Source organism: Schistocerca americana, chromosome 5 (genome assembly GCF_021461395.2).
Source record: "Schistocerca americana isolate TAMUIC-IGC-003095 chromosome 5, iqSchAmer2.1, whole genome shotgun sequence".
Lineage (NCBI taxonomy): Eukaryota > Metazoa > Arthropoda > Insecta > Orthoptera > Acrididae > Schistocerca > Schistocerca americana.
In genome coordinates, this window is record NC_060123.1 from 576,948,118 (window position 1) to 576,962,827 (window position 14,710).

At 43.9% G+C, this 14,710-nt stretch overlaps 1 protein-coding gene and 1 pseudogene across 1 annotated transcript in view; one reads left to right on the forward strand and one right to left on the reverse strand.

Moving 5' to 3' along the window:
* The window catches only part of LOC124616134 (probable cytochrome P450 6a14), an 84,757-nt gene that overhangs the window by 47,879 nt on the left and 22,168 nt on the right, over window positions 1-14,710 (forward strand). The window contains exons 4-5 of the mRNA XM_047144408.1: window positions 739-1,001; window positions 6,658-6,827. Coding sequence (XP_047000364.1) covers window positions 739-1,001; window positions 6,658-6,827 — 433 coding nt within the window. The remainder of the gene's footprint in view (window positions 1-738; window positions 1,002-6,657; window positions 6,828-14,710) is intronic.
* LOC124616826 lies at window positions 9,718-9,835 on the reverse strand (annotated as a pseudogene).

Consider the following 14,710-nt stretch of genomic DNA (forward strand, 5'->3'; position numbering starts at 1 on the left):
AACAGTGGACGTTACATTTCAGATGTGTTACGACCCGTGGCTCTACCCTTCATTCGATCCCTGCGAAACCCCACATTTCAGCAGGATAATGCACGACCACATGTTGGAGGTCCTGTACGGTCCTTTCTGGATACAGAAAATGTTCTACTGCTGCCCTGGCTAGCACATTCTCCAGATCTCTCACCAATAGAAAACGTCTGGTCAATGGTGGCCGAGCAGCTGGCTCGTCACAATACGCCAGTCACTATTCTTGATGAACTGTGGTATCGTGTTAAAGCTGCATGGGCAGCTGTACCTGTACAGGCCATCCAAGCTCTGACTCAATGCCCAGGCGTGTCAAGGCCGTTATTACGGCCAGAGGTGGTTGTTCTGGGTACTGATTCCTCTGCATCTATGCACCTAAACTGCGTGAAAATGTAATGACATGTCAGTTCTAGTATAATATATTTGTCCAATGAATACCCGTTTATCATGTGCATTTCTTCTTGGTGTAACAATTTTAATGGCCAGTAGTGTATTTTGGCTCATCAGCGTAAAAGTCGTGACAGTAAATTTACACACGACTTGAGGTATCCTCATTCAAGGACAAGAAAAATTCATTTGTGTGATTGCGTTTTGCCATCTAGTCATTGCGTAGCATTGTAAGGCGTGTCAGGGCTGCTGAGGCGTGCGTCACAGAGGCGAGCGACGCAGTCGTCTCGTCCAGGGAGCCTCAGCTGAAGCCCCGTTTGTTCGCAGACGCTGAACGAGTGCGGCACCGAGATGGTGGAGGTGCTGTCCGTAGCGGCGCAGAAGTGCAGCGTCATCGAGTTCCGAGAGGCGTGCGCGCTCTACACGACCGAGGTGATCGGCTCGCTGGCCTTCGGCGTCAAGCTGAACTGCCAGCGGAACCCCGACTGCGACTTCCGGCGCTGGGCGAGGGCGCTCTTCCGCCCACAGCCACCCCAGATCGAGCGAGTCCTTATGGATACGTTTGCCCCGCACATCTGGAAACTCCTCACGTAAGCCACGCACGTGCACGACGGCGGCGCTTTTTACATTTTTGCGTTGTTAGTTTTCCAACAGGTTGGATGCAATCTGCCATGACTTCCTCTCTTGCATCCAACTCTTCATCTCATTGCAGCTCTTACACGGAACGCAATTCGTTGCCCTACCGGTTTTACCCTTTGCAACTCCCTTCTAGTACCATGCAAGTAATTCCGTTGTGCCTTAACACGTGTCCGCAGCTCGTGGTCGTACGGTAGCGTTGTCGCTTCCCGCGCCCGGGTTCCCGGGTTCGATTCCCGGCGGGGTCAGGGATTTTCTCTGCCTCGTGATGACTGGGTGTTGTGTGATGTCCTTAGGTTAGTTAGGTTTAAGTAGTTCTAAGTTCTAGGGGACTGATGACCATAAATGTTAAGTCCCATAGTGCTCAGAGTCATTTGAACCTTAACACGTGCCCTACCATCCTATGTCTTCTTCCAGCCAGCTTCCAGTCAGCGTTTGCCACAAATTCCTTTCTTTGGCGTTTCTACAGATAATTTCATTATCCCTCTATAACACCCTGTAACGAAGCAGGGCTGCCCACTGCTATCCTGTTTCGGTTTTACACTCCTTTAGTAACTTAGTTATGCAATTAACTTTTTTTTTTCATTTTCACTACTCAGATTCTGAGTACAGATTCTGCGGCCTTCAGCCTCACAGCACAGAATTCAGAAATAGTTTAAATAAAATTCCCCTAGTAAAATCTATTATTTCAGTACATTGTAATGTCTATTCTGAAAGTAATGAGCTAATTAGTTTTATTGGAAATGCATCCTATTAAAAGTTATGAACAGTGACGTATATTGTGCAATACATATTAAGTAAAATTCGAATGAGCTAATAGATCGAATTTAGCTATAAGACTGCATCCAAAAGAAAGCCTAAATTTTACTGATTCCAGCAAAGTGTTTAAATTAACCTGAAATCTATTAGTTAAATAGATATTAAGACTTGAAATCTGTAGCCTGTATGACTTTCAGTGCCAATTGTGGCCAAACTACTGAATAATTCCGAGATCTGTTTTGATACTTTTGCCAACTATATTTTTCTACGTAAAATGACTCCAGTCTCAACTTTGTAAGTGCATTAATTAAGAATTAAGTAAATTTGAATAAGTAAAAATTATTGTTCAAGAGGGCTGCCATGGTTATAAGTCGGGAATTCCCACTGCAGATGCATAAGTTAGTTCTACGTATTTAAATTGATACAGCTCACTCATGTTATTTAAATAATAAAACCCAATAGTTACCTTCAAAACCAATTACAAAGGATCATTTTAACCCTGGGAATTTATAAACTATAATAATTAACAGAAATAGTCAAATATTCAAGCACTCGTCTATATAAGGTCCGAGCTGGTGCAGTTCTCAGTTAGTTCTCGGTCAGACTCTCATGGAGCAAAAGTGCGGCAAGTCGGAGCCGGAATGTGATGTGATAATACTTGAAACAGAAGCTTAACTTTTCCGGTCGGTACCAAAAACGTGCAATTGTATTCGGCTTTGAGCATTTAACGCGTATTGTGAACATTTTTAAAGACTGGAAGTTTTTGACCTACCTAATGTGACTATTATTAAGTTTAAGAGGCCTGGTCACATGAATATTGTGTATGTGAGTGATAACAAATAAATCGCACTGTGGTTTCATAAGTGTTCAACAATGAATACGGTCTAGACTTTTGGTTTTGGAAAACGTAATCTAGGATCCCGGCTTCTTAATTGCAGTGTGATTTAGGTGAGACGGACGCAGATACCGAGAAGACAATATTGAATAAGCAAAGAAAGGTAGGTCGGGAACACTACGCACTATCTACTGGGTGACATGAACTTTAAGTGGCACTAATACAAGGATTCAGCCCGGCACGTTTCAACCCCAACTCAATTTGCTTTTCTTTCCATTTTTCCCACAGTCCATGATTTATTTCCATACAATGCTGGAACTACATCATCTGACAAATCCTTAATTTTCTTTTCTCTTCTTCTCTAAACTACTTTTACCAGCAGCCTGGATACATATACTATTAAGCTGATTATGTGATAGTCTTATATTCCTCTGCCGTTGTCATCTTCAGAATTGTGAGGATCATACTCTGCCACAAGTTTCGGACACTAAGCTAAATAATCGTTTGGTTCCCACTTCAGCCACAGATTTCAAAAACACCGAAGGAATGTTATTTATGCCTCCTGCCTTGCTTGTTTGCAAGTCTTCCAAAGCTTTGCCAAATTCTGACGATAACACTGGATCTCCTGTGCCTACCAAATCTACAACCACAGCACTAGCGTTAAGTAAACCCTGAAAGTTGCATCTTGCTACCCCAGCATCATTTCACACTATGGCAGTTAGGGATGTGAGGTAGTGGCGTTCTTACCCCCACCTGCGCACTTCGCCCTCCACCTCGGCAGCAAAGCAGTGCCTGGTCACGGCGGACTCATGATCAACAGCAGCCGGCCGCTGTGACCGAGCGGTTCTAGGCGCTTCAGTCTGGAACCGCGCGACCGCTACGGTCGCAGGTTCAACTCCTGCCTCGGGCATGGATGTGTGTGATGTCCTTAGGTTAGTTAGGTTTAAGTAGTTCTAAGTTCTAGGGGACTGATGATCTCAGCTGTTAAGTCCCATAGTGCTCAGAGGCATTTGAACCATTTTTTATCAACAGCAGGAGGGAGGGTTGGGGATACATAACACCACGTCCAGCAGAAGACAGGAAAATTTCTTCAAACCCAGCGTCAATGTGCAGACAGTCAACTACAGGTGCTACCATACAGGCAGGAGGTGGTACTGTTATCTATGTCAAGACATCACTACGGCATCACCAAATCCATCTGCCGGAGTTAGTCACACCAACCAAAGGGGTGGCTGTCAACACCACTGCCGGAATACAGTCTTTGTCGTGGACACCGACCACACGAGGACTGCTCCAAGAGGCAGACTTCGACCCCCTGCTCGCCGTGGTGTTGGGGGAGGGGGTGGGGACTTTTTATTGCGGTCGATTTCAACAGAAAGAGCACGGAATGGAATTCTCGCCAGTGGCCGTCGTTTTTCTCGCGCTGTACAACGAAACGGCGCTGTCGCCCTAGGATCATTCGACCCCACCAGCTATCTCAGCAGAGGCCTGCCAGACATGTTCTACATTGCTTGCAAATGATAGAGCACAGCAATCAGTCGTCCTTTTCTTTCAGGTTTTATTAAGGAAATCTAGTTTTCGGCTAGTTCCTAGCCATTATCAATGCACTAATTCATTGTATCAGTGCATGTCCTAGTACATCAGTCCCCTGTTGTGTGGGCTTCTGCCACAGTTCGTTCAAGACTACTCATTCGTAGTATCAATGCATGTCGCACTACGTCCATCCCCTGTTGTTCGGGCTTCTGTTACAGACTACTCTTGAATGAAATGACCCCAGACAACAGGGGACTGACGTACTAGGACATGCATTGATATCATGAAATAGTGCACTGATAATGGCTAGGCACTAGCCAAAATCTAGATTTGCCTGAAAGAAAAGGATGGCTGTTTGCTGGCCTCTATAATTTGAAAGTCATATCACAGTCGTTAACTGCACCCACATTCCTAATGGAAGGTAACTTGATGCTCTACATTGTCCTCCAGTGGGTTGTAGGGCAATTCAAATCTGCCATGACGCAAAACATCCTGTCATTGAATCACGCCCCTTTCAATTTCGACGTGGACGTCATCGGTGCAAAGCTGTCAGCTAGCTGCCCAAACTACCGAAACATGGACGGCGAGCGCTCGACTTACCTCACTCCTGATAAAGTCGGGGCCGACGCATTACTAGCCTCTCTCAACTGCAGAACACTGAGCAGCACAAGAGTCGCGAGACTTCTCAAGCCAACTCCCGTCCCACATGCTGGCGGCGCTCACCGAGAAGGACCGGCTGTTCCCTGACTGGCAGCCCACCCACCAATCAGACACGAAACGCTGCCTCAGCCGCGTGTAGCAGGAGGTGCAAGTGGCCGTTGAAGAGCACAGGGACTGAAACTGGTCAGATCTTGTGTGCGCAGACAATCCTAATGACAGCAGCACACGGAGAGTTATCAAAAGTTTTTTGTGTCACCAGCAGCGCATCCCACCACTGCAGGTCTGCCAAGACTTCATCTGTGGGCCAGATGCCAAGGCCAGCGTGCTGGTCGACACATTTGTGGCCAACTTCAAACCAGTGAAGGAGAATCACCTCCGTCGAGTGGAAGGGCGCCTGCCCGCCTTCTTGGCATCCAGGGCAGAGACAGACATCATTCAACTGAACGCAGACGAAGAAGTAGCTCTGCGACTCTGGCCACTGGAACTCCAGGAGGGCAGGAGACAGTGATGGGGACAAAACCCACCTACTCAAGAACCGTTCACCAGGGATCCATCAGCCATTAACCGATATCTTCAGTAAGATACATCGATCGTGAACCTATACCTCCACATGGAAGCATGTGGAAGTAGTGGTTATCTCAAAAACCTACAAGGAACAACATCAGGCAGCCAGCTATAGTCTCATCAGCTTCCTTCTGCCCATCAAGAATGTGCTCGAGAGTCTGTACATGAAGAGGCGCATACAGCACATCAATCAAGAGGGTATCATACCAGACAAGCAGTTTAGATTTTGGAGTGGCCACTCCACCTCTCACCAGCTGCTGCTGCTGCTGATGGAACCGGCGATAAGGGCGCTGGAAACAAGTGAGTACCTTAGTACCTTGGAGATGTGTTTCTCGACGTATCCAGGGCATTTGGCTCCATATGGCACGACGGCTTTGTGTGCAAGCTCTTTCAACTCGGGATACTGACGTCGCACTGGGTCTTTCTTTGGTCCTACCTCACTGGAAGGGCCTTCCATGTGAGAAGTCGAGTCATCCTCCAGTCGGCTCCTCCTGGAACTGGGTCGCCGACAACATCACATACCGATAACACGTTGGCCAGACCTGCTGAGAGAATAATTTTCTCTGTAGCTGCCTGAAGACAATTCGCTCCTTGTGCGAGAGTAGTTTTGTCCGCAGAAACTGAGGACAAGCAACTCACCATCCGGCAAGTCAGGTAATCATGATATCACAACGTGAGGTGTAGCAGAAATAACATGCTAATGTTTAACCTGCGCACAAGCTGAGCAAGGTATGCTCGACAGATAAGCGACCAGAAGACAGTCAGTCATCAGGGCCGCCTGAAGATGGCAACCAGGCAGTTTTCCGAAATACCGCACCATTTGCACGACGCCGCCTGGCTGAATATCCAGATCATTTCAAAAAAACCATATTACTGTTTGTTATATAAAACTGGCAACAACTAGAAATTAGCTAATACTACTCGATATCATTCGACTTCTATCGTTTGTACAAATCCTGGCATACAATTCACTGAGTGCCTTCTTATATCACACGATACAGTGCAATTGCGTCAGAAAACGATAGTGTTACTGTACTGTTATAGCCTAATCCTAAGTCTGGGGAGTAAGACAGATTAAGAATAGTCTTTCACAGTCTGTTTCTATTGTTCAAAATCACCCCACAGAAATATCACTGTTTTCAGTTTAGACAATGTATCAGTCTAGGAAGGGATTTTCTTTTCACATTCTTCACTCTTGTCACATTCTTCACGGTACCGGTTTCAAAACTAGTTTCAGCATATTTTCATTTATTTTTCAGATACAAAGCAGGTAGGAGGGACATTTTCAAATACTTCGATGACATGGCAAAGGAAACGCTACAGCAGCGCCTGAAGAGTGGTACAAAAAGAAACGACTTCATGGACCTGTTCACTCAACTACACACCAAGGGCTCCGTCGATGGGGAGAAGAATGGAGGCGAGGGATGGAGTGAGTACTGATTGTCTGCTTGCAAATGTGCTGTTGCTACTTAAAAGATGTTGTCCCCATTTCATAATTTACGTAAGCTTAGTAAGATTTCTTAAAGCAACGTGATACAAATCGTTACTGTTTACGTCCTGCAAAGAATATTTAGATTTCATCACAACGAGGTGGGGCACTGGTTTTTGGAAATATCTAGAAAACTACGAATCGGAACTACAAAAAGTTGAAATAAAAGTTATTCGTCTCTAAGGGGACATCCAATGACGCTAAACTCGACACTCCTGCCCGACACCCATGGAGCCGGAGGGGCGTTAACTTTGAAATCTTAAATAGGAACCCGCATTATTTTTGCGGGTTCGGATTCTCCGGGAAATGTACGTAACTTTTGACTTTTGAATTTAACATTTTTTTCGTTGCGTGACAGGTGGTACTGTAATCTACAAAAATCAAAATGGACTAAAAACCAATAAAAAATTATAATATCTTAAGAAATATCCCGGGTGATCAAAAAGTCAGTATAAATTTGAAAACTTAATAAACCACGGAATAATGTAGATAGAGAGGTAAAAATTGACACACATACTTGGAATGACATGGGGTTTTATGAGAACAAAATAAAAAAAAAATGGCCGACAGATGGCACTGGACAGCAAAACGTCAGTGACTGCTCATGACAAACGTGTATAAAAGGAGCTGTAATGAGATAGAGAATCAGATGCGCCAGCAGTAGCAGCATGTTGACGGTACCTGAAAAGGCGCTTTAAGTGAAGCTGTATTATCAGAATGGGGAATGTGCTAGTTCAGCGTTACGATCCTATCGCCATAGGAACGGGATTCGAACGGGTAAAGGTCCGTTGACAAATGCAGCTCTGGCGAGAATGATTTCGCAGTTCGAAGCCACGGGTTGTTTAGACGATAGACCCCGCAGTGGCCGACCGAGCTACAAGGCGCAATGCTGCAGACAGTTCAGGAGGGAGACTGTAGCGGGTTCGTCTATGCACGGGAAAGTCAGCGCTCGTGCAGTCGCTCGTCGCACCGGCATTCCATGCCTTACTGTTTGGTTGGCACTTAGGCGTACCCTCCGATGCTATCCGTACAAAATCCATCGGCATCTTGAACTGTTACCTGGCGATTTAGTGAAGCGGAGGGCATTTGCGGTGTGGGCGTTTCAAAAGATCGCGGAAGATGAAGATTGGTTGCGTAACGTGTTGTGGACCGATGAAGCTCATTTCACGCTCCGAGGGTCTGTTAACGCCCACAACTGCAGAATTTGGGCTACCGAAAATCCTAGAACTGTCGTGGAAACTCCATTGCACGACGAGAAAGTCACGGATTAGGTTAGATTTACCACATCTACCGTTATCGGGCCTTTTTTCTTACAGGAAATGCGTGATTCTGGTTTTGTAACTGCTGCCGTGACGGGTGAGAGGTACGCCGATATGTTACAGAATCGCATCATCCCCAGCCTGGCTGATAAACACCTGCTGGAACGTACGATGTTTATGCAGGATGGCGCTCCACCCCATATTGCTAGACGCGTGAAAGATCTCTTGCGCTCGTCGTTTGGTGATGATCGTGTGCTCAGCCGCCACTTTCGTCATGCTTGGCCTCCCATGTCCCCAGATCTCAGTCCGTGCGATTATTGGCTTTGGGGTTACCTGAAGTCGCAAGTGTATCGTGATCGACCGGCATCTTTAGGGACGCTGAAAGACAATATCGGACGCCAATGCCTCACCATAACTCCGGACATCCTATACAGTGCTGTTCACAATATTATTCCTCGACTACAGCTATTTTTGAGGAATGATGGTGGAAATATTGAGCATTTCCTGTAAAGAACATCATCTTTGCTTTGTCTTACTTTGTTATGCTAATTATTGCTATTCTGATCAGATGAAGCGCCATCTGTCGGACATTTTTTGAACTCTAGTTTTTTTTTTTTGTTCTAATAAAACCCCATGTCATTCCAAGCATGTGTGTCAATTTGTACCTCTCTGTTTACATTATTCCGTGATTTATTCAATTTTCAAATTTATACTGACTTTTTGATCACCCAGTACATCAGATAAGGATCCCAAGATGTTATGAAAGCGGTTATTCTAAAATCTTTAATGAAAAACCTGTTTTAATAGCAATCAAATTTGATTCTCCAGAATATAATACTTTACTTAGTCTGGTGTACTTTCTGTCGCATTTGTTACTAAGATGGGAAGCAGTTGGACCAATTTGCTGGTTTATTCAATGAATTAGAAACTACTTTCAGAGTTACCCAGGAACTGTGAAATAAATTACACCAGTAATATGGACAAAGTAATACATTATATTCTGGAGAATCAAGTTTTTTTGCTATAAGAACCGATTTCTCATTGAATTTTTTAGAATAACGGCCTTTCTGATCTCCTGGGTTCCTAAACTGACGCGTATTTCTTGGGGTATTATCATTTTTCAGCGCTTGTAACCCATTTAGATTTTTATCTGCTATAGCGCGGTCCATCACCCAACGAGAAAATATTATCTACAAAAGTTACATATTTTTTCGCGGAGAAACCGAATCCGCTATAAAAAAAAATGGGGGTTCCTATCTAAGACTTCCCTCTAGTCTCCTGAGGGTGGGGTAGGGTGGGTAGCGGGGGGAGGAGAATTTGATGTCACTGTATGTCTCCCTAAGAGAGCACTCCGTCTCATCATAAATCTCGTACCCTTCATCAGGCCACAAGTGGGACATCAGGACCATCCGACCGCCGTATCATCCTCAGCTGAAGATGCTGATAGGAGGGGCGTGTGCTCAGCACGTCGCTCTCCTGGTCGTTATGATGGTTCTCTTTGACTGGAGCCGCTACTATTCAGTCGAGTAGCTCCTCAATTTGCATCACGAGGCTGAATGCACCCCGAAAAATGGCAACAGCGCACGGCGCCCCGGATGGTCACCCATCCAACTGCCGGCCACGCCCAACAGCGCTTAACTTCGGTGATCTGACGGGAACCGGTGTATCCATTAAGGCAAGGCAGTTGCCCTCTCAGTTCGAGACGAACAGCTTTTATTCCAACTTCTTTTTAAAATCAGATTTGTAGTTTTCCAGATGTTTCACAAAACAGTTTTAAATGCAGATATCGACATTTAGGAAACTTTTTACATACGTATTACATATGTTTAAAAAAGTGCTGCATATTTTGAGAGGTGGTACTAGTCATCAAAACAAGAATAACTAGCCCATTAGAAATGGGTCTGGAAACTTTCTGATATCTGAACGCTTGTTCATAGGAGGAGCTCAAAGTGACGTCCATCCATGGCAATGCATCAGTCTGTCCTTCAGCGAATGGACTCATGCACTTCCTGTAGTTAAGGCAATTGTTGTACACGTTGGCATGTAGTGAAGTTGCGGTCCTGCACGGAAGGGGCGGTCAGGAATTAGGCTCAAGAGCATTTAAATGGCAGTGTAGTCGCAGTGCATACGATTTGATTTTATATTTCACATTTATCAACAACACAGATCAAATTTTAAATATTATTTAATTATTATTGGCGCGCTGAAGACATAAAATTTTTATGTGGTACAAACTGTCGGCATACGGACAAACGCAGTCAGTTTCATAGATTTTTGCACTCAGGTTGCCACGTTATTGTGACTTATTTAGCTTCATAATAGAAAAATGTTTTTGACACACATAAGCAGATCGAAATATTCTATCAAGTTTCCAACCTCGTTAGTCTTCCTGATGGAAGCAATGTAGAGGTGCTGGACAGTTTTAACCTAGAAGAAGTTGCCTTTTAAACGGGAACTACATTGCAGATCAATCGTTTCCATTGGCACACACACAGGTTGTGGTGTGCGTACTGTAAGACCTTCGGTACACACACCATCAGATTAGTTGACTTGTCACTCTAACGAAGTAGGCAAGTGTCAGAAATATGTCTCATGGTCTTATCGTTGCGTGTTTATCTTCGGCCGTTAGGTCAGACGATAGAAATGCCACTTGCACACTTAGAGTAGCAGATTGACGGTGACCAACTTTAAACAGAACTTGATTAATTTTCACACACATTTGTTAAAATAATAACAAGCATAAACCTTACTTAACTTGATTCTGGATGCTATTTACAATTGACAATCTGAAGTTCCTTTGGTCTTGGTACGTTAATCTTATTCTCACATATCTCTGATACTTGACAAAGTGTCTATACATTTATCATCATGGCTATGTACAGGAATATGGTAATCTTATTAGGTGCAGACTGAAACTTGACTATAGACTGGTACAGACAAATGTAGACCGGTACAGACTGGTGCAGATAAATGCAGTTCGGTGCAGACTAGTGCAGACAAATGCAGACAGACTAATCGGAAGTCTGTACACTCGTTATAATACCTCGCACGTTCAGGTATGACTGCACGAGTGTGATCCGCAAGGAGAAATGGTTCTACGTTAGCAGCAATCTCATTGGCTGCATTACATATTAATACGCGGATCGGCAGAAGCAGAATTTGGTCCGTATCTAAGGCAGCGCCATCTCGTAGTGCGGAGACGGACAAGTGCTGCGCCTGCATTGTTGTGCTTAGCGGGGCGCCCTCTAGTGGGAAAGTTGTGTACGAGCTGATTACACAGAACTATGTACACAACACAGGTGCAATTTCAAATGAACAGTTGCCCGCATCTCGTGGTCGTGCGGTAGCGTTCTCGCTTCCCACGCCCGGGTTCCCGGGTTCGATTCCCGGCGGGGTCAGGGATTTTCTCTGCCTTGTGATGGCTGGGTGTTGTGTGATGTCCTTAGGTTAGTTAGGTTTAAGTAGTTCTAAGTTCTAGGGGACTGATGACATAGATGTTAAGTCCCATAGTACTCAGAGCCATTTTTTCAAATGAACAGACAAGCGGTCTCGTAAGCACCTCGAAAACAGATGTAAGATTGGTATTCCCCTCAAAACGTTTAGAAGACTAAACTTATAATTCTTTCAAGGCCATACTGAATTCTTCAAAACTCGCATTTTCGTTAAGAACAGTGCGATTAGGGAAATGGGTGGTGCGTTTTGTCAGGCGATTTTATTTTTAAATGCGTCACCATAAAATGAGAAAGAGATTGCTCCATATCTTGCAATTTCTTACTGTGAGCAGCGTGCAGTCAAGTCCATTCCGGACGCTCTAATTTTGTTTCCTGCTCTCTTTTTCCCTTCGTAAAATTTAACAATAGGGAGTTTTACACTGAAGCGCCAAAGAAACTAGTATAGGCATGCGTATTCAAATACAGAGATATGTAAACAGGCAGAATACGGCGCTGCGGTCGTTAACGCTTATAATAGAAAATTGTCTTCGCGCGGTTGTTAGATCGGTTACTACTGCTACAATGGCAGGTTAACAACTGTTGTTAGATCGGTTACTGCTGCTACAATGGCGGGTTACTAAAATTTAAGATTGAATATGGTGTTATAGTCGGCGCACGAGCGATGGGACACAGCACTCCGACGTAGCAATTCCCGTGCGACCATTTCACGAGTGTACCGTGAATATCAGGAATCTGATAAAACATCAAAACTCCGACATCGCTGCGGCCGGAAAAAGATCTTGCAAGAACGAGACCAACGACGACTGAAGAGAATCGTTCATTGTGACGGAAGTGCAACCCTTCCGCAAATTGCTGCAGATTTCAAGGCTGGGCCATCAACAAGCGCTGTAGTGTCCAGCCGTACCGTGGCTTTTGAGCGGTTTCCCACGCTCGTTTAGACATATGCTAGGCTAGTCCCCACTTTTCGTATCATACAAGGGTTAAAATACGATCACACAGTGAACAAAGTTTATCCACTTCGCAGACACGGGACGCAAAAACTTTACTCATATTTACAGCTATAACTGATGACTGCGGCTGCAGTCAGGGCATCCGGCCACAAAGTTACATAAAAATAAAACCAACAAAACTTGATTACAGCTAAATCAGTATCTAAGACCGCGTAAACGCTTACGAAAAGAAAGAGAGAAAGACCAGCGGAGACCACCACTTATACTAAAGTTACCGAAACGGAAGATCACGTCACCGTGGTTAGAAAACAGATTGATTATTCCTCATATTTAGTTACTTCCACGTGGATTTGGTTAAATTCGCCAAAAAATATATAAATAAAACGTTGGAAATGCACGCTTAACTAGAGTCCACCCGCTAACCCACTCATTTCTGGGCTATTGTTGGCTGTCAAAATATTACGGAAAGCTTGCTCGGCACAAAAAATCACTGCAAAAGCAGTTTCTTTCTCTCTTTTTCTATCAGAGGGGGAGAGGGGGAGGGGTTGTTAAGGCTCAATGCTTCTTTTGTCAAATTCACATTATTTTCATTTTCCTCTTTTTGAACACTAGCTGAAAAAACGCGGCAGTCCTTCGTTATTCATTTCGGCACTTTTTTCAGGAACGAAAACAAAAAAATGATATGTGTTTGTAGTGAAGTATCGAAAATACTTCATTTCTACGTATCACGTAAACATTTTTGAAATTATGAAACAGTCGTAAAAAGAAATATGCGTATTGTAGAAATGTAACAAATGTATAACTACAGTATCCAATTTAAGGAACACGACTCCGGACAGTTTCTGTTCGCTGAGCACAGATGCTTCGCGTAGCTACAACGTGATTTTGTAAACGTCTCAGTAGCGGCGCCTCTTGGCTCTATAGACTGCTACTGTTTTTGCCCCCAGCCGTTTGTGATTCGTGGTTGAAAGCTGCCAAAAGCGCTGTCAGGTGTCAGGGATTTCGTTAATTTGACTCGACTGTAGAGTTCCTTACAAGTAAAGAATAAATTCATTAAAACTTCATGCATGATAGGGCAACTTTTCGCGCATCTCAGTTTTTATGACGTCATATCTCTCGAACTATGTGTTCTTGTAGGTACATTCAGCGGTCTGTGAAACATGTTGCGAATAGTATCAGTAGCAAATGAGTAATAAATTTAAACGTCAAGCATAATGCGGCAGTTTTTCACGCATCTGTGTTTATGGCGTCATATCTTCTAAACTCTATTAGGTAGATGCTTATGGCGATTGTTTCCCGACAGCAAAGAATATGTGTACCAAATCTGGCCGAAATCGTTCCAGTGATTTAGGAGGCCACGCGCACACACACACACACACACACAAATTTTTATAATGTGTATGCATTTAATGGTTTCTTCTAATAGTGTAGGTAGTCTTTGACAGCCAAAGAAATATGTCGTTTTCCACGACAATAATTATTAGATACAGAGTATCTAGCTATGCCAGTTTGGCACAAGCTGTGGAGCTACCTGGGTATAATTTGGATTGCAATTCTGTATTTACTATTAAAAACAGTCTTGATCACGATTTATTTATCAAGGTGACCGCTTTCGACCACTAATGTGGTCATCTTCAGACCATTGAGTAGGAACCTCTTTCTGTTGGTGATTCTTCAACAGAAAGAGGTTCCTACTCAATGGTCTGAAGATGACCACGTGGTCGAAACCGGTCACCTTGATAAATAAATCGTGATCAAGACTGTTTTTAATAGTAAATATTTGTAAGACATTGATCACTGCCTTTCCCGTAATGTATTCAAAAGTAATGAAATTCTGTAGCTCTTTCAACCGCTTTGATCTAGGATTCGACTTCAAATAACCGTCTGGCCATTAAGGCTGACATTTCTTATGGTTTTGCTACAACACTTCAGATGAATCTCACCAACAAGGATCCTTTCTAACTCCCTCATCCTGCCTCTACCCTTGTCTCCATGTCCTGAAATGGACACTGGTATGAATAAAAACGTAACAAAATCAAATCCATTCTAAGCTAAGAAAATTTGATTCTGTATTATATTTATTCTTTCTAGGACATTCCTAAAGCTGTTGCTAAACAGCAACGGTAGAGCTTACTCTTTTAGGTGTTAACTAAATAACTTCG